The sequence below is a fragment of the Mesoplodon densirostris genome, chromosome 10 (genome assembly GCF_025265405.1).
Source record: "Mesoplodon densirostris isolate mMesDen1 chromosome 10, mMesDen1 primary haplotype, whole genome shotgun sequence".
Lineage (NCBI taxonomy): Eukaryota > Metazoa > Chordata > Mammalia > Artiodactyla > Ziphiidae > Mesoplodon > Mesoplodon densirostris.
Window position 1 is genome coordinate 31,226,959 of NC_082670.1, and position 20,290 is coordinate 31,247,248.

The following is a 20,290-nucleotide window of genomic DNA, read 5'->3' on the forward strand; positions in this document are numbered from 1 at the left end:
TAATTCCATTCCTAATAAAATTATGATGAAAAGACAAAACAATATACATTAAGTTGTTCCCTACACCATTACCTACCCACTATACTCAAGAGGAATGCAGACTTAGAATATCAATAGAATTATTAAGAAACTAAGATATACTAAGTAAGGTAAGTACTAAATATTAAAACTATGTAACTATAGGGCTCCCCTGGTGGCAGTGGTTGAGAGTCCGCCTGCCAATGAAGGGGACACGGGTTCGTGCCCCGGTCCGGGAAGATCCCACATGCTGTGGAGTGGCTGGGCCCGTGAGCCATGGCCGCTGAGCCTGCGCGTCCAGAGCCTGTGCTCCGCAACAAGAGAGGCCATGATAGTGAGAGGCCCACGCACCACACACACACACAAAAAAAACCCAAAAACTATGTAACTATAAAGACTATGATAAGCAAAATGTTACATATAACATGAAAAGAAAAACATAAAACTACTCCTATATTGTGACTACGTTCATGTAAAAATATGTGTGTGCACATAGGAAAATGATGAAGTACACAAAAACGGAAACAATTAAATGAAGGGAATAGAATTAAAACGTGAGTTTTAAAGTTTTCCTTTAAAACTATTCAATTGTTTGCTATGATTTTTTTTAATTCATAAACTTTTTTAAAGGATATTTAAGTCCTGACAAATGACACCAGAAAGTTGTTAAGGTCTAAAGCCAGGCTCAAGGCCATCTTTTAAAGGACCAGGAATGCCTTCTCCCCCTCTGCATGTCATCCTCTCCTTCCATCTAGTCTACTCCTTCCAAATGACTATTTTTTCTTCAATCTCTTTATTTGTAGAGGCTACCTAAAGCAAGGTCCTAATTTGAAAAATAAATACAATGGAGTACATCCAAGAAAATCCCGTTTCACAGTGACTGACATCTGTTGTTTACTACCAATTCATGTCAACAGAAATGGAAGGCCACTGGGGGAGTAGAAAACTAAAAATCTTTGACAATCCTAAAAGGTTCTCCCCACAACATTCAGATATAACAATTTAAAAACTCTAAAAATCCCTAGAAATAAACAAAATCCTCTGTATTCTAAGACATTTTATAAATATACCTACTAATCGCCAATAAGTGAAAAGATTTTAAAATGCATCGGTAATGTTTTTCCTTTTAATTTCATTTTAAGAAAAACAAGAGGGAATTCCCTGGCGGTCCAGTGGTTAGAACTCAGCACTTTCACTGCCAGGGCCCAGGTGTGATCCCTGGTCAGGGAACTAAGATCCCGCAAAGCCTCATGGCACGGTCAAAAAAACCCAGAAAAACAAGATAAAATTTTCACTAGAAAAAAAACTAAGAAGAAGCAGACCAGATTTTGACAGATTCCTTCAGGCCATTAGTAAAATAACTAACCTCTTCCCAAAGGTACGTAAATGTTAAGACTGTGATCCTGAGTAGACAGTTCACTAAGAGCCAAGCGCTGACATTTCGAGAGCTTCGAACAGTGTTCTGTGCCAAAAACGTTACAGCCAGGGTCACTGGTTTTCTCAGAAAGGTGAATCCATTAAATAAGTAAAAGCATTTATGTAAACCACATTGTGCTAACTAAGAAATATCTGGCTCTGACAAGGATAATACTTGGCCCTCCATAAAATTACTACTATACTTTTCCATTTATAAAAACAGAAAGGCAACTTACGATCTCAGCTCCCCATCAAGATCCTGTTGTCTTAACTTTCTGAAATCGGCATCAAGAGCCTGGTAGTTTTCCTCAGAAGTATCATAGAAACCAAGAGCAGGCTTTTTTTCAAATGGGATTTCAGCGTTATAATCAACTCCTCTCTTCTTTTTTCTTTTCTTCTGAATTTCTATACCAGCTGCTCGAAGTTCTCTTCTCTTTTGGAGGGCAGCAAGACGCCTGAAGAAAGAGAATGCAAATCACCTTCAAAATCATACACCATTGGCAAAGGATGGATCATCCATCAGAGTTAAGAAAACTACCCGGTGACTTGGGGAAGAAATATTTATTTAAATCCTCACCTCCCACCGTTCACCAAAATCAATTCCAGTTTTGATTTAAAGGTACACACATACACTAGAGCAAAGAGAAAAGCCAGAAGGAACTATAAGTAAATATGCATCCAATCTCTAGATGGGAATATACTCACTTAATATAAATTTAAAAAAGGGTGAAAAAAACGGTCAACAGCTTTGAATTTTAAAATTTATATCCCTGTAGCACCATTTTTTAAAAATCATAAAACAACATTAAAAAGCAAATAATAGGAAAAAAATTTGCACTTAGTATTAGGAATGGTTAGATATAAAGAATCTAAGCAAGTTTTAAAAAAATGTACCCAAGGGAAAGGAAGAACAAAAGGAAATAAACAGTTCACTAAGGAAAAAAATGCAAATAGCTAAAATAACAGAGTGTACTTTAATAATTAAAGAATCACAAATTAAATCAAGTACCATTTCTACATATCTAATCAACAGCATTCAATTTTTGCTTTGTTTTAATGGCAAGGGTGCAAAAAGTGGACAGTCTCTCACAATGGTAATGAGAAAGTACAGTGGTATAGCTTTCCCCAAAGAAAATTTGGAAATACACATTAATATCCCTAACTTTTTTACATTTTTAACCCAGCAATTTCACTCTTCAGTCTTTAGCCTAAGGAACTAAATAGGGACATGTACAAGGCCTTAGCTATAAGACTGGTTACCAAGCACTGTTCAGAAAAGCAGATAAACAGACACAACCTAAACATCCAACAATAACAAATTAGTTAAAATAATTTATAACATAGCTATAAGATAGGATATTATACAGCCATCTAAATAACCTTTAAGAAATCTGTAGGGCCTTACCTTGTGGCACAGTGGTTAAGAATCCGCCTGCCAATGCAGGGGACACGGGTTCGAGCCCTGGCCCGGGAAGATCCCACATGCCACAGAGCAACTAAGCCCGTGTACCACAACTACTGAGCCAGAGCTCTAGAGCCTACGAGCCACAACTACTGAGCCCACGTGCCACAACTACTGAAGCCCGCACGCCTAGAGCCCGTGCTCTGCAACAAGAGAAGCCACTGCAATGAGAAACCCGTGCACCGCAACGAAGAGTAGCCCCCACTCGCCGCAACTAGAGAAAGCCCACGTGTAGCAACGAAGACCCAACGCAGCCAAAAATAATAGATAGATAAACAGAAAGAAATCTATAGATAGACAGATAGATAAATATTAAGAAATCTGTAAATCTACTCTGACATGGAAAGATGCTCAAGACACACTGCTGTTTAAAACAATGTTACAAAGTTTACATGTTATGGAGCAACATGTAAAATTATATGCATATCTATCAATGAATACGTGCACGGGGAGATGTGAAGGATGTTCACCCGAACAGTAACAGTAATAATCATAGGAGGTTGGAATTTCATTTTTTACTTTTTCCTTTGTACTTTCCCAAGATGCTATAATGTAATGATTCAATGATTAGAAAAGCTATTCAGAATATTAAAGAGGGGAAAAATCAAATTATAAAACAGTATATAGGAGCAATTTCACAAACCCACTCCCCAGCAAAACTGACAAAAATTATTAAAAAAAAAAAAAAAGTTAAGTCTCTGGAAGGGATCCTGAAGGAGATACAGCAAATGAAGAAATGTTTATTCAAGAAAATCTACAAAAATTCGATAAGAAAAGTGAGAGCCTGTAGTATTCAAATCAAGACCCACTCCCTCTTCTCGTCCCCCGTCCCAGCTCAGGGAGACAGAAACTCCACTCCACACTTGGTGCAGCCAAGAACACAGGGTTCTCTCTCCCCTCCAGCTCCCTGGCTTTCATTCCAGGAGGGGCAGGACAGCAGCATTTCTCATCCTGCCTCCAGGAAGCCAATGCAGAGGCTAAGTTCAGACAAGAGTAACTGAGAAGGAGGGGCTTCCTTCTTCTGCCCAGGGGCTCTACCTTGGGCACAGTGCTACTGAGAATACTGGAGCCCAACGATCCTTGCCTGGGCCTGTGGGATCAGGGTCAGGGCTAAGGTCAGGGTTAGGGGACCTGGGGCTGCTGCCTACCCCCACCCCCGACACTGAACACTCAGCTCCTAAAGTGGGTGTGTCACTCAAAGACAAGTACATCAGCGCTCCTGGATAGAATAAAGAATTCCAAACTCTCCCCAAAGAAACTGACTTCATTTGCAGCAGGATATGGAGATGTTCAGGCCTCAGGGCACTCTCAAAAACAGTGGAAGTTGCTGTTAAAGGCAACTGTGAAGATGTGAAGAAACTGACAGATTCTCTGGAGATGCAGCTAAACTGCAGGCCCACTAGTTTGCCAGAGAGAATCAATCTCTTTCAGAAAGTGGGAGAAGCCCTCCTGGGATGAGAACAACTATGAAACACTGACCTCAGAAACTATCCCTTCAAAGGAGCTGAAGTTTGATTGGAACACTTTGTGGAGCAATTTATGCCTCAAGCCATCGTTGAAAACAATACAGCAATAAGCTGACAATTAGCAGAGTTTAACAGCTGGGTGTAGCTAGGGAAGAAGATGTCAAAGAAAGTCCTGTCAAAACCACTCATCCCAAAGCAACTGTGGGCACACCCAAGACTGTGTCCCCATGAGGAGCAACATCAGAAGCTTCACATTTCTGGGCGAGGAATGGGTAAAATAGACTTCACTAAAATAACCCAGCTAGCCACTAAAGGAGTAAGCAAGCAACAGTAACAAGGAGTGGATGGGGGCAACACAGTACCCAAACTGCTACAATATATCATCCAAAGTGTCCAGTTCTTAACAGAGAAAGGTGAGACATGCAAATAAACAGGAAAGCATAACCCACACCAGAAAATAAGCAGACAACAGAAACTGCCTGTGAGAGCAACCAAATGTCAGCTTTGACAGACTTCAAAGGAGACATTACAAATATGTTCAAAGAGCAAAAGGTAAGCACAATTAAAGAAGGAAGGTAGGATGAAAATTTTCACCAAATAGAGAAAATTAACAAAAAGAAATAATTAAAAAGAACCAAATGGGGCTTCCCTGGTGGCGCAGTGGTTGAGAGTCCGCCTGCCGATGCAGGGGACACGGGTTCGTGCCGCAGTCCGGGAAGATCCCACATGCCGCGGAGCGGCTGGGCCCGTGAGCCATGGCCGCTGAGCCTGTGCGTCTGGAGCCTGTGCTCCGCAATGGGAGAGGCCACAGCAGTGAGAGGCCCGCGTACCACACACACAAAAAAAGAACCAAATGGAAATTCATTCTGGAATTGAAAAGTGTAAAGCTGAAACGAAAACTTCACTAGAACAGATTCGAAGTAAAGAATTAGCCAAGATGAGACAGATGGATAAAGATTATGCAATCCAAAGAAAAGGGGAAAAAAAAAAATGAAGAAATACGAACAGAGCCTCACAGAAAGGTGCAACACCATTAAGTGCACCAACATATGCACAGTAGGAATATCAAAAGGAAAGAGAAAAAGGAGAATAAAACATTAGAAAAAGGAGAATAAAACATTGGCTGAAAATTTCCCAAATTTATTGTAAATCATTAACCTACACATCCAGGAAGCTCAACGAACTGCAAGTAAGATAAACATTAAGAAATGCACAAACAGAAACATTATATTAAAATGCTGAAAGCCAAAGACAAGGAGAAAATCTTGAAAACAGAGAGAGAAGGGAACAAGGCAACACCAGTAAGATTAAGAGCTAACTTCTCATCGAAACAGTCTATACAGTATAATCTAATTTTACACAAATGTTACTGTATGTGTAGTACACATAAATGTATGTCTATATTGAGAAGAGAAAGGTTTGAAGGGACACATTTCATAAGTAATTTTATTCTTTAAATAAAGAAAATAAAGACTTCAAACGACATTAGAAAACCTTTACAATATAATGCTAAGTGAATATAACCAAGCTATATAGCATTGTATCAGCCATGCCCCAAAAAGAAAATAGTACAATACTAGTATTTTGTAGGAAAAGTGTTATTACTTTTATAATCAATAAAAAGCTTTAAGTTATAAAACAGATCTGTAATTTAACATTTAAAGTAAATAGTCCTGCAGTACATTCTGCATACACACCAATCTAGTTAACTACAAGATATATGCACAAGTTATAAAGATGTTCTACAAGAAAATCCACAAGAAAGTGTAGGGTAAATTTAAATCTGGAAAAATGTATTTGTTAAAGCAAGCAATACCAACCATACTTGGAGATTTTCATATATACACCTGTCATATCCCTGGGCCAATCCACGTGGTTAAAAGGCTCAAACAATCTGGTCCCCAAACAACCATGGACAAAAATGGAAAAGTGAATTTTTTTACCTTACTCACATTACTTAACCCTAAATAGTATACGGAACAGAAAGGTGACTAAGACCCAGCAGAAAATTTAGAGCCTCCTCTCAGCTTCTGTTTACTGTCCCAGGCCAGTCATACTCCCATGATAAGTAACTATTCTGGGCTATAGTGGTTGGCCAGCTATGCCAAAAAGCATCCTCTGGCATAAAAGAATCCTCCATCCCAGGATCTGGCACTTCCCAGCCGTTACTGGGGAAACCATCAACACAATGCTAGTTATTAGGTCAGGAAGTATCAATACTTCCCAGCTTAGGGACCAAAAAAGGTAGTTGTGGAGGCTGGGGAGGCTATTCCAATGCCTGAATTCCAAAAGCTAATAAGCTCTTATAAAGTTCAAGTTTTCCCTTTATCCACTTCATCTGGGTTTCTAGGCCATTAGAAATGATGTCAACCATGGATCTAACCAAAAGGGAGGGGAAAGTAGAGAAAATCTTGAGTAGAGGGCAATACTTAATTCCACTCACTTTTTAAATACAAATTTCTATGACAGCCTAAAATGTGGTTCAAGGCTCATTAACTCCCTCCATGTTCAGCTGAGTCTCCTATTTCACAGCCATTGCCTGCCCAACACTAACCAAGGAGAGTAACTAACTGGCAGTCACACCAGTCCCAGAGCCCCGTGTGTCCTCCAGCCATCTGACGCCAAGGTGGCTACAACACATGAAGGTCCCCCATGCTAACAGAACAAATCCAACACACCAAGACATACATGTATGTCTATACCCGGGCATTACTTCCGCCACGTCTTACAAAACATTTTTAAAATATGTATTTTTCCTATAACTACTCTGAAATGGTTAGGAAGATATATATAAGACTTTTCCAAAGTAATAAAGAAACTAAGGACTATTAGCAAAATTGGAATTAGACAACTCTAGTTATCATTCACCCAACAGGGCTGATAAATCACAGTTTTATTGGGCCTAAGGATGCATAGACTAATTTGTTCAACTATAGATGGAAAACAACCATACCTTGCTTCTTCCAACTGTTTCTCCCTCGCTTTCCTCTTGGCTTTCTTTCCCTGAGTATTAGCCAGGCGGGCTCTAGCTTCAGAAAGCATCTCCAATTCATCTGCAAAAATAAAGAGAATAAAAACTAACTTCTCCAACAGAAGCAAGGTGAGAGACATACCCTAGTGCTTAAGATGAGAAAACCCATCAATATAATCATTATATGGTGCAGCATAAGGGAAATAGCTTGGGTTTTGAAGTCAGAGAAACCTAAGTTAAAAATCATGCCCACCGAAGCAGCCGCAGAGCGCAGGGAGATCAGCTCGGTGCTTTGTGACCGCCTGGAGGGGTGGGATGGGGAGGGTGGGAGGGAGGGAGATGCATGAGGGAAGGGATGTGGGAACAGATGTATATGTATGACTGATTCAGTTTGTTATAAAGCAGAAACTAATAATAAAAAAAAAAAATCATGCCCACCACTGGATAGTTATGTGACTCTGGATAATAATGTTTCACCATTTATAAAATGGGAATAACAATTCCTACTTCACAGGGATGTTGAGAAGAACTAAGGAAAAAGAAATAGGTAAAGCATCTAGCAAATACTCATTACACAGTGGCTATAATTATCATATCCTTCATTATGATCAACTATCTGGCACAGCACAAATTGTGAAATATCGTAAAAACTACTGTTTAATTATAAGGGGACTGACAATCTTCATTATCATTTTTCCTTCATTTTTTTCCTCAGAACTATTTCTCTACTCCAGTATATTTTCCACAGCTCCCCAGAGTAGAACAAATTTTATTACTGATACCTTAGAGCAATTCCTACACAAGGGTGTCCAATGAAATCACAAGGGAACTTTAAAGAACAAAAAACAAAAAAACCCTCAGGTTCCAGGATTAGCCTCCATTCCCACCCCCACCCCAAGTTACTGACGCAGACCTCCTGGGGAAGCCCTGGTACCTTTATTTTTTAAAGTTTGCCATGTGACAGTGATGCAGCCAGCCTAGCCACAGTTTGCCTTTGGGAACAACTACCTTCAAACTTTGAAAGTAAAAACTCAACAAATAGTCACTGAATGCTTCACGACAACCCTGTGAAGTAAGATAGATATTATTACTCTCCCTCTGACAGGAAAGAGAACCAAAGTTCAGGGAGATTTTATGACTCACCTGAAGTCAAACAGCTAGTAAGTAGCAGACACGGCACTAAACTAGATTAAAATCTAGTTCCTCTGATTCCTGACTCAATGTCTCAAAAAGGCATCGTAAGTCTCCCTCATGGTATTGTAGTGTTGCCCTTTCAAGAAGATCAAACTTCCTGTCTGAAGTCAAAATAGTGAGTAGGAGCACTGGATCCCCAAATCCTGACTTGGTGCCTCTCTCCTTGGAATAGGAATGAGAACACAGAATCCTCAAGAGCTTACCTCTAGCCACAAGGAAATGTCCAGTAATATCACACTGCTTAACTTACTAAATGAACTGAAACATCAAAAGATCGAGGGACATTATCCAAAAAGAGCAATTACTCTATGATAGAAGGTTGGACACACTTGGAAAGATACTTAGAGTAACAACTACAGACAGAACTGCAATTCGAAAAAGTCAGAGGAGTTTAGAAAAGAACTAAGAGAGTTAAAAGAAGGCCTGAGAAGTCTATGGTTACCAAAGAAATAAATTCCTCACAAAAATACACTTACCCTCATCCATATCAATCGGATCAGGCCGTGCTGGTTTTGTTTCTGGATTTGGATCTATTTCTCCAGGTTTAAGTTTTCGTGGATCATCTGTTGTTTCCTCTTCATTGTCTCTCTGGGCAGCTTTATCCCTAGGAATGAGCCCAGAGTAATCAGTCACACTACCACCCGTTTAGTCTTAGAAATACCAGGTTCCCTAGTGCTGGCACCCTTTTCTTTGAAAATCCCAACAGATGGGCATAACAAAAATAAAGCATTTCTACTATTGCTTCACCTGAAAGAGATGGTTTTAAATTTCTAATTTCAGTGTTTCCATGAAACAGGATCCAAGCAGCTCCCTAAATCACAAATGCAGCAGAGCCACACAAAAAAGCTTTTAGTGAAGAATCAAGATGTTCCAATGGTTAACTCTCAGCAGTATGACTATGGGTGGTTTTTATTTGCTTTTCCACTATTTTTTCCCCAAATTTTCTATGATGAACATGTATGATTTGTATAATATTTTTTAATATTTATTTATTTATTTGACTGTGCTGGGTCTTAGTTGGGGCATGCAGGATCTTCGCTGCAGCATGCAGGATCTTCCAGTTGCAGCATGTGGGCTCTCAATTGCAACATGCGGGATCTAGTTCCCTGACCAGGGATCAAACCCAGGCCCCCTACACTGGGAGCGTGGAGTTTTAACCACTGGACCACCAGGGAAGTCCTTGTATAATACTTTTTAATTATTCCTTTAAAAAGTATATAACAGGAGACATAATCTTGATCAACCACACGAGACTTGGAATATACAATCCAATAGCTTTAGCTCCTCTGGTTTTATTCAGATCTGTAACTAATGTTTAAGGACAGAAAATGCTAAAAGTGTATTCAGCCTCATTCAGAAGATATACACACATTTTAATACTGCTTTTGGAGATTCACTTACAGAAGAAATTCATAGTGTTCCAAACACTGGGCAGCTGTTCTTCCAATGATTGGAGCAATGGTCCTCCACTGAGTTGGCATCAACTTAGCCAAGTGCAAGAGTTTTTCCTCTTCTTCTCTGGACCATTCTGTTTTCTTAATGCTGGGATCCAGCCACTCATACCTATTAAAAAGACATCATTTTATACCTTAATCAGTCACCCAGCATGAATATCGTCCTTACGTATTAGACATACTGGCTTCTAGTATCTGAAAAATGCAAGCTAACTCTTATTCTTCAATCACAAAAGCTGTTTTTTTTTTTTTACACCAGAATATTCCCTATTTGGTTAAACTTATACCCCATTCCAAATACCCTATCTCACTAAATTCTACTGTATTTTAATTATGCAAGGTTAGTAATGCTTAAGAAAGGTAACATGACTGAAACATGATCATATGCCTTCCTTCTCAACTACCAATTGTTTCCATTCATCTTACACTTTATTAGAGGTTTTGCATTTACAAATAAGACAAAACCACCTCATATTTTCATAGTGCTTCTAGTTTTCATAGTACTTTCTGGTGCTTTGATTTGATTCTTACAACACCTTGGCTTACTTCTTTAAGCATTTGACTTACACTCACTAAATGCTTTTCAAAACTGTATTTGTTTGGTGAGTTTTTTAATTTAAGTAAAACTACTATGTCATCTTTGTCTTTCCTCATGCTCCACCTGACCCACCTTTTCCATCCAGTCTACTTAGCTGGATGAGAGGCCTGCAAACAATACATAAACCTTACCAAACATGGCGGTAGGAGCTTAGCTCCACTAACAGAAGCAGAAATCAGAACCACTTATGCAGGCTGAGGACCATCTTCCTCTTTGTGGGCCAATCTCTACATTCTGATCCTTTCCCCTACCCAGGTGCCCAGGAAATTAGGTCATTCTTATACAATCCAAAATATGATCTTAGTACCACATGGGTCAGGGCTGGGGCCAGATCACTCATGCCAAAAATACATGTAAAGAACTTAATATGTCCACTACCCTGTTACTTAAAAGGGGACACCACAGATGTAATGTTGGGTTATGTTATATTCTGGGGAAGCAAATATACAATGTTTCAACCATTCATGAGGAAACTCAACTACTGTAAGCTAGCCTAGAAAATTAACCATTATTTAGCATTTATTTCTTTGGGAAAGTAAGTTCTAAAACAATCCACTAATAAACTTTTGGAATACAATCCATTTATAAGCTAGGGTCCATCTGTACCTAAAAGTAGTTTTATTTCATGCTTCACAAAGCACTTTCAAACAACATTAACTCATTTGAGCCTCACATCTCCATCAGTTAGGGCCAAGTATTATCCCCAGTTGGGAGAAAATAGTGGCAGGAAAGAGGGGCTAGAAAATGGCTTGCCTAAGATCACATAGGAAGCAAATGACAGCTAATTCTTAAATCTAAATTCCCATCTCCCACTCCGTACTTTCTGTTATCTCCAATGCCTGCTTTCTTTGGTAAGGTTCAAAGAAATGACATTTTCTTCATCGTAATTAAGGTTATTTTGTGTTTTCCACTCATTAACTGATACATACCATCTGGCTTTGCACTGCTTTGCTGATTTTCTATGCAGCAGTGAGGCAATCCTAGACCACTGGTTTTTCCCATATTTCATTACCGCTGCCTTCAGAATTTCATCCTAAAAATTGTTGAAGAAAAACAGTGTATTCAATCACAAAACTCCAAGTGAGAAGAGATAAAATTAAAATTAACTCTAACAGAGTTGTGCTATGGAGAAAGAGAGATATCAACAAACACATATATCCTAGATTTAAAAAGAAAGTACAAAACTTCATTACAATAATAAAAAAAAACAGCAAACCAGAATCAGTGAAATGCAAGAAATTAAGAACTCCCTTAGAGGGACTTCCCCAGTGGCGCAGTGGTTAGGAATCCACCTGCCAATGCAGGGGACACGGGTTCGAGCCCTGGTCTGGGAAGATCCCACAGGCCATGGAGCAACTAAGCCCGTGCACCACAACTACTGAGCCTGCGAGCCACAAATACTGAGCCCATATGCCGCAACTACTAAAGCCCGGTGCCTAGAGCCCGTGCTCCACAACAAGAGAAGCCACCGCAATGAGAAGCCCGTGCAATGCAACGAAGAGTAGCCCCCACTCGCCGCAGCTAGAGAAAGCCCACGCGCAGCAACAAAGACTCAATGCAGCCAAAATAAATAAATAAAATTAATTTTTAAAAAAAGAACTCCCTTAGAAGGACATCATACCCTCCCTTACACACAACCCCTTCCCTATCACGTCCAGTAATTGGGAGTGTGTACAGTGTGTGGCTGTTATTCTCTTCAAAAGAATATGGCTCATTCGTTTATTCAAAAAACATTCCCTGAACACCAACCTTGTACCAGGTCTTGTGTACTTAGGGAAAGAGAATCAAATAGGACACATCCAGCCCTCAAGAAGCAAGTCAAGACTCAGGTGGATCCAATCTCTAACCCAGGCTTCCTGCCTCCAGCTTACGAATAGCATTTTCTCTTCAGTCCCATAACCCCAACTCTGACCCAAGAATCCATATCTCAGGTCTAATCTAAGAGTTAAGTATTTCCCCCTAAGTCACCAGTCAACTCTGTCTCCAGACTCCCCCAGTCTCTAGACACTATTTCACCAGGGCACCCATTCCAATATGGAACTCACCAATCCCAGGAGAGCCCGGCAAGCTAAATCACAGACACCAGGGATATTAGAGCCAATGCACTTGGGGCATTTTACTTTTAGGCTTTTTTCCACATTGAACTTGAGCTACATGCCTCCTACATGAGCCACTCCACACCACTCCACACCCCTATCATCACAGACTCAAAGACTACCGGGCTTGGGCCACATCATAGGAATCCTGCTGTTACTTGATTTTTGTACATCAGTCTCTCCCACAAAAGTCACTCTCTTCTCCAACTTAAACAGCCTGGTTCCCTCTGTGCAAGCTGAGGCAAGGTTCTCACTGACTTTATGTGTAACTTTGTTGCAGTACTGCTATAGTTAATCACATCTTCAAGGAAGTATATACAACAGTTATCTACCCTACTAGATCCATTCAGCAAAATTTCCCAAGCAAATTTTGTTTGGTACTGTCCTAGGTTCTAAAGATACCAAGATCTGGTCCTGCCCTCTTGCAGTGCTGTCTACTGGGGAAAAGAAATAGCAACTAGCACTTACTGCAAGATTACTATGTGACAGACCCTGTTCTAAATGTTCCAAATGTAGTGACTCATTTAGTCCCCAAGACAGGTAGGTATTACTATCATCCCCATTAGAAAACTGAGGCTCTGAGAGGTTAAGAAACCCTCCCAGCATCACACAGAAGGATGTGATGCTTGCAAAAAGACAAAGCAAACTATAACAAGTGGATGAAAGAGTTGTCATGGGACCACTGGGGGTGCAACTACTTTTTACAGGATGAACAGGCAAAAATTCCAGAAGAGTTTCTGGACTGGTTTTTGAAGGAAGGTCAGAAAGATGCCAAGCAGTAGGTGGATATTCCAAGAAGGCATAAGATGTAAAAAGACACAGAGCATGAAAAAATATGGTGTTCTCGGGAAACTGACAAATTCAGTGCACTATGAACACCAACTCCACTAAAACCTCGTTTCTATTTTACTCGTTCTCTACTGTTCTCTGGCTCACCAATGGCATGATCCACTACATTTCTGGAAGCAAAGAGACTACTGTAGGCCTATCTGGCTTCTATCCAAGCTGAAGCGGAATGACAGGAAGACACAGGCCTTGGGATCTGACGGGAGGGTGGACAAGTTATGCCTTGATAACAGATGACCGCAGGGATGCGGGCATAAACGGGCACTTTGAACCTGGCACTCAAACTGCTTCCCGTCTGCAAGGAAGTCAAGAAAAAAACAAAGTTGTCGCCACAGCACTTCTTCATTTTTGAATATCAGAGAGAGGCACGATGCCTGGGCTGAGGAACGGGGGTGTCCCAAAGACCGACTCTAGCGGCTATGCTAGCTCTCCCACCACACTGAGATCCACCAGGGCAGAGGGCGCGTCCTCAATTCAACAAATGTTCACTGAGGGACTAACGAGTGCCCGGCAGGTAATCAAGTGGTTAAATCACAGTCCCCGTCCTTGAGGTGCTCAGATAACGTAGGATCGGCCACAAGGTAAAGGCCTCGAGGGTCTGCCCCGCACCGCCCCCCACGCAGACCCCGCAGGCAACCTCCCCGCCTCCCCGACCTCCGCGCGCCTGCGCACCAACAGCCGGAGGGGCGGAGGGCAGCGGACGGCGGGAAAAGGGGACTTACCTCAGTATTCCTCCACACGCCCCCCTTGATCATAATTCGAGGCATCTTGGCGACGGGGTGTCTCGGCAAGCGGCCGAGCGGAGCTTCTGAGAAGTAGAAACGGCGCTGCGGCCACAGCAACCAAAGCCGTCACTTCCTCCAAGCGCAACGTTCTGCTTTAAAGAGCTCTGCGCAGGCGCAAGGCGGGGTTGGGGGGTGGGGCGAGAAGCATGAGTAGCAAGTCTCGCGAGAACTCGAGTGACTGAAAGGAAGTAAGTGCTTTGTTGTTAAAGCTCTACTCTAGTCTAGACTGACAGAAAATCATCAAACCACTCTAAGCCAAAGTGCCCTACGCCGCACGCATGCCCAAAATAGATTGGAAGAAGCCATGGCTCTCGCGAGATATCGGCGGTGGCTCTTGGCAGAGAATGTAGTGCTGGGGTTGGTTGTGACGTCACCTGATGGCAGAGAATAGGAACATGACGCGTGTAGAGTTTAAGCGCAGCTGGTCTAAAAAGAACTTTGTTAATTTATTAATTTAGCACTTTATTAGGCATTTAACTGATAGGAGTTTATTCACAGAATACTCAGGAAAAGGCAATAGCTTATTTAAGCCTAAATTTCCTAACCTGGAGGTAATAATAGTACCAACTTCGTAGGGTCGTCCTAAGGATTAAATGAGATCGTAAACCTAGCATAGTATCTGATATATAATAAGTGATCACAAAAGTGGCAACTGTTATTACAAGAAGCGCAACCCCAAGTGATCAGTGGTTGTCCCAGAAATCCACAGAAATGTCATGTCAGAGTTTTTCATTCCTTGCTATTCAGTCTGTGTGGATTAGTAGTAGAGAGTTACCATCGATAGGTACTGGTATTAGACAGACTCGGTCTGGGTTGAAATCTTGGCTCTCTCATCAGCTTGGGTAATAACCTTGCTGAATCTCAGTATCCTCATCTGAAAAGTGGAGTTAACAATTCATACCTCATCAATTTGAGGGACAAATTAGTTGAAAGATACCTAAAACCCAGTGAGGTAGGGATTGCCAAACTGCCATTCCACCTCCCCATTACTTACTTGGTCTCCTTCGCCATTCAAAAACATCTCTTTGGAGCCAGCCCTGGAAGGCATGAAAATGTTAGTGGACTGGGAAACACCCTAAGAATTTAAATAATGCCTTTCTCTTTATAGTTCTTCATTTCTCCATTTGCCTCTTCTGAGAGAGCTACAGAACTTGCCGGTAAAATATATATATATATATATATACACACATATATATATATATATATGTATATATATGTATATATATATATATATGTATATATATGTGTATATATATATATATACTGTTTTTCCTTGAAATGGGAAATTGTAGCAATAAAATCACTAGTTTGTTGAGAGGACAGTGTTAGATTATGAAGAACACAGATGTGTGTGTTCTGGTGACAAGCCATTTTCTGTCTCTGGACGGAGGTCCAGAGATAATGCTTCTCTGTAGGATGTGTGACCATTACTTCCTGCCAACCCCACCCCCAACATGCACTCAGCTGCAGTGGTTACAAGTGTCTCTCTCTCTCTCTCTCTCTCTCTCTCTGTCTCTCTCTGTCTCTCTCTCTCTCACAAACACACACACACACACACACACACACATGCACACACACTGGCCATTTGATTGATCTGATCAAAGTTGAACCAATTAAGTCTCCTTCCCAGGAATTTTGACACTGAAACCTAGAAGAAGCCAGTCTCTCTGCTGGCCAATGAATCTCTAACATGTGACACCCAGGAGTTGCCTGCCATCATGTTTTTTACAACGTAGACTAAGAACGGAAGAAAGCAGGTCCCAGGTGCATTGAGAGTAGTAGAGAGGAGAGTACAGAATGACAGAGGTAGGTCTTGGCTGCACCACTGTCCCTGGATCCAATATGTTCCTCTGTCCTTGGTGCATCCCTGTCCTTGAGTTGTTTTTTTTTTTAATATTATTTTACAATCTACTGTTTTCTTAATTTTTAAAATTTATTTATTTATTTTTGGCTGCATTGGGTCTTCGTTGCTGTGCACAGGCTTTCTCTAGTTACAACGCGTGGGGGCTACTTTTTTTTTTTTTTGGCTGCATTGGGTCTTCATTGCTGCGTGTGGGCTTTATCTAGTTGTGGGGAGCAGGGGCTACTCTTCGTCGCGGTGCGCCGGCTTCTCATTGTGGTGGCTTCTCTTGTTGCGAAGCATGGGCTCTAGAGCGCAGGCTCAGTAGTTGTGGCGCATGGGCTTAGTTGCTTCGTGGCATGTGGGATCTTCCTGGACCAGGGCTCGAACCTGTGTCCCCTGCATTGGCAGGAGGATTCTTAACCACTCTGCCACCAGGGAAGCCCCCTGTCCTTGAGTTCCAATGATTAGTTCCCCTTCTGGCTTTAGTCAGTTGGAATTGGGTATCTGTTATTGTAAGCCAGATTCCTCACACATCCAGAGTTGAACCGGTCCTCTCTCAAGAGCCATTTCAGATCTAACATTCCAAGAGCCCATGATGATGGCTTCTCCTTCCCACTCAGCACCACCTTTACACCCCCTCCATGTCACCTTTTCACCAAATAGAAAAAGTGCCCCTTCCTCAAGTCACTTTATTGACACCTGCTGGAAAATTGTCACAAAATACTGATGTTTTGAGAACAAGATGCTTACAACAAGAAAATTAGATCTCCCATGCCTGTGATACAAACGGCACCCCTGTAGGGGCATGCGTTTTACAACCTGCCCATTGGGACAGAGCAGCCCTGTCAAAAGTCCCCCAAGACACCCTTGAACATGCAGACTGCATGTCTCATCGAAATTCTAGTTTCCATCTTGTCCAGTTTTTTACCATCAAGAAACTGTGCAGGGGACTTCCCTGGTGGTCCAGTGGTTAAGAATCCGCCTTCCAATGCAGGGATTGCAGGTTTGATCCCTAGTCGGGGGACTAAGATCCCACATGCCATGGGGCAACTAAGCCCACGCACTGCAACTACTGAGCCCGTGCACTCTAAAGCCCGTGTGCCACAACTAGAGAGAAGCCCTTGTGCTGCAACTAAGACCTGACACGGCCAAATAAATAAATAAATAAAAAGAAACGGTGCAAGAAAGGGCTAAAATTAGAGTCAAAAGCCTGTGACAACACCAAGGGATGGCGAGGAGCTGGGGCTAGCCACCCTCATCATCTTCATCATCTCCCCAAATAAGGATATGGAATTTAAGTAGAAATACTGCGCTGCTTTGCAAATACAATTTCAAGACAGGTCCTCCAGTCCTGCCCGCATCCACCAGATTGCCACCCGTAAGACCCTCTCCCATTTAGAAACTCCTCAGCTAGTGTTGGGAGAAACTAACATCTGGGTGTCCAGTTACTACAAAATGGAATTCCATGCACCCTAAATGCTGGTAATTCATACCGTAATGCTAACCATGGTTAATCATCTAAATTGGCTTGAGTTTCACCTACTGACACTCCCTTGTGGTGAGTCCAGTTGTAGCTTGTAATTTTTTTCTCAGGTACTCATCTTCATGGTTGTTATTTCTGGGGAGTCCCCTGTGCCCTGGGTTGGGGAAGTGTTCCCAAAGAGACTATGCTTATTCTCAGGCCCCAGAGATTCAAGAGTCTTTGTGAGCTCATTTCTGAGTTTAGGATCAATATTCCAATCAGGTAATTTACAACTAACCCTGCATCCACAGGGCACAGGCTTGGGATTTACATTTCTCACAGGAGACTTTTTTTTTTCCACACTCATATACCAGATCCCAGACGCATAAGCCCAGTTGCATCCTGGACAGTTCCACTTGGGTGTGTCACAGGTTTCTCAAATTCATCTTCCAAAAATTGAGCCCTCAGGAATGCCCTGGCAGTCCAGTGGTTAGGACTCCACGCTTTTACTGCCCAGGGCCCGGGTTCAATCACTGGCTGGGGAACTAAGATTCCACAAGCCTCGCAGTGCTGCCAAAAAACAAACAAACAAACAAAAAAAGAGCTCCCCCTAGAAAACCTGTACTTCTCTGGCATTCCTTATTTCAAGGGATAGCACAGGACTGGCGTGTATGGTTGTGTAAAGTGTTCATTGCATAAGGGAAAAGTGGGGGCTGAAATCTAGCTTGCACACTGCTCACCAAGCTATGCGTCCATGAGACTGTGTCCACCAAGAAAGCATCTTTCTCTAGGTGTATGAAGCCACCACATGGGCTAGACACTACATGTTGCCCTGGCAACAGCACCACCATCCACCTATTGCCACTTTTCCTTCCCCCATACCTTCCTCCCACCCACATCCAAGTCATTCCAGAGTCTCGCCAATTTTACCTCCTAGGTAGCCCTCCAATCCATCTCCTTTGTCCACCTCTGCTGTAAGTTTCCAGATCTAGCAAATTAAAATACCAGTTAAATCCCAGTTAAATTTGAATTTCAAATAAACAGCAAGTGAATTTTAGTATAATTGTGACTTATGCATTCCTTCTGTCCTCCCTTTCCTAGAGAACCCTGGTTTTTCCTCCAGCCCACACTGCGCTCAGCCAATAGAACACAGTTCTAGCCAGATGATCACTCCCATGCTCACACCATCACCACTGGAAGGTGCCCTCACACCCTCTCCATACTTGGTAGAAACATACACATTTCCTTGGAAAACAAGCCATTGGGATTTCTGATTTCTTTTTTGATATGAGGCAGGGTCCCTCCATGTGCACCAAGAGTGTTTAATTTGCATGTGTTTCTTACAAAGTCCAGGTTTGGGAGCCTCAGTGTTGACTCTTCAAGTCAGTAGTGGCCGCCCCCCAGGGAGGCTCAGGCCACAACCCCTCCTGGAGTTCCCCAGCGTTGGAAGGACAGAGGCATCTCAAATGGGCTCCCAGTCCTTCCCCAGAGTCCACTGGGAACTTGGCCAGTAGATGTGCTAAATCAGGGTCAGAGCTCCTTACTGCAAGGGATGGGGGCTCTTCAGTGCGTTTCAGGCCCAGACGGGAAGAAAAGTTGCAGGGCATAAAGATGTGAGAGGGGCCAAGGCAGGGGGCAATGTGTGGCCAAACCAGCCAAAGACTGGTCAAGGGAGAGGGAATGAGTCCAGAGACCCCGTGGAGGCAGCAGCCCTGGTCTCATCAGGGGCTGGGCAGGGCCAAGTGGTGCCCTGCACTCAGATGGGCACTCCTTGATGTCCCAGATGTCAGCCCCGCACAGCCGTCAGGTTCTCAGTGAACCACAAGATTACCCTTGACCTTAGGAGATACCTACTGAAGTATATAGGTATGTAGGAGTAAAGGGTTATGATGTCTGCCGCTCACTCTCAAATAACTGAGAAGGGACTTCCCTGGTGGCGCAGTGGTTAAGAATCTGCCTGCCAATGCAGGGGACACGGGTTTGAGCCCTGGTCTGGGAGATCCCACATGCCGCAGAGCAACAAAGCCCGTGCGCCACAACTACTGAGCCTGCCCTCTGGAGCCCATGAGCCACAACTACTGAGCCTGCGTGCCAAAACTACTGAAGCCCATGCACCTAAAACCTGTGCTCCGCAACAAGAGAAGCCACTGCAATGAGAAGCCTGCAGCGCAACAAGGAGTAGCCCCCGCTCGCCACAACTAGAGAAAGCCCACGCACAGCAACAAAGACCCAACGCAGCCAAAAATAAATAAATAAATATATTTATCAAAAATGATAGTAATAATTGAGCAGAATAATAATAGTAACAATATGAGAAAAAGAGAAAGTGTACAACTCTGGACAAATGTTAATTGTAGACTCTAGGTGAAGACTATGTAAGTGTCTGTTTGTTGTACGATCCTCACAACTTTTCTATCAGTTTGAAAGTTTTCAAAATATAAACTTAAGGGAATTCCCTGGCGGTCCAGTGATTAGGACTCTGCACTTTCACTGCAGAGGGCCCGGGTTCAATCCCTGGTCGGGGAACTAAGATCCCACAAGCCATGCAGCGCAGCCAAAAAAAAAAGTTAAAAGAGGCAAAACACAGTGATTCTGCATCCAAGTCAAACATTTGATTTAGAACAGTCGCACTAACAGAAGCAATTAACAGGAAAAGGCTCTGAAGAGCACAGTCAGTGC

General features: G+C 42.3%; 1 protein-coding gene across 1 annotated transcript in view; it reads right to left on the minus strand.

Moving 5' to 3' along the window:
• CDC5L (cell division cycle 5 like) overlaps positions 1 to 14,406 on the minus strand; it is a 43,702-nt gene extending 29,296 nt beyond the window's left edge. The window contains exons 1-6 of the mRNA XM_060110411.1: positions 14,244 to 14,406; positions 11,509 to 11,612; positions 9,929 to 10,090; positions 9,004 to 9,131; positions 7,316 to 7,415; positions 1,671 to 1,889 (exon numbers count right to left, since the gene is read on the minus strand). Coding sequence (XP_059966394.1) covers positions 1,671 to 1,889; positions 7,316 to 7,415; positions 9,004 to 9,131; positions 9,929 to 10,090; positions 11,509 to 11,612; positions 14,244 to 14,288 — 758 coding nt within the window. The 5' untranslated portion in view covers positions 14,289 to 14,406. The remainder of the gene's footprint in view (positions 1 to 1,670; positions 1,890 to 7,315; positions 7,416 to 9,003; positions 9,132 to 9,928; positions 10,091 to 11,508; positions 11,613 to 14,243) is intronic.
• Between the last annotated feature and the right edge of the window lie 5,884 nt (positions 14,407 to 20,290).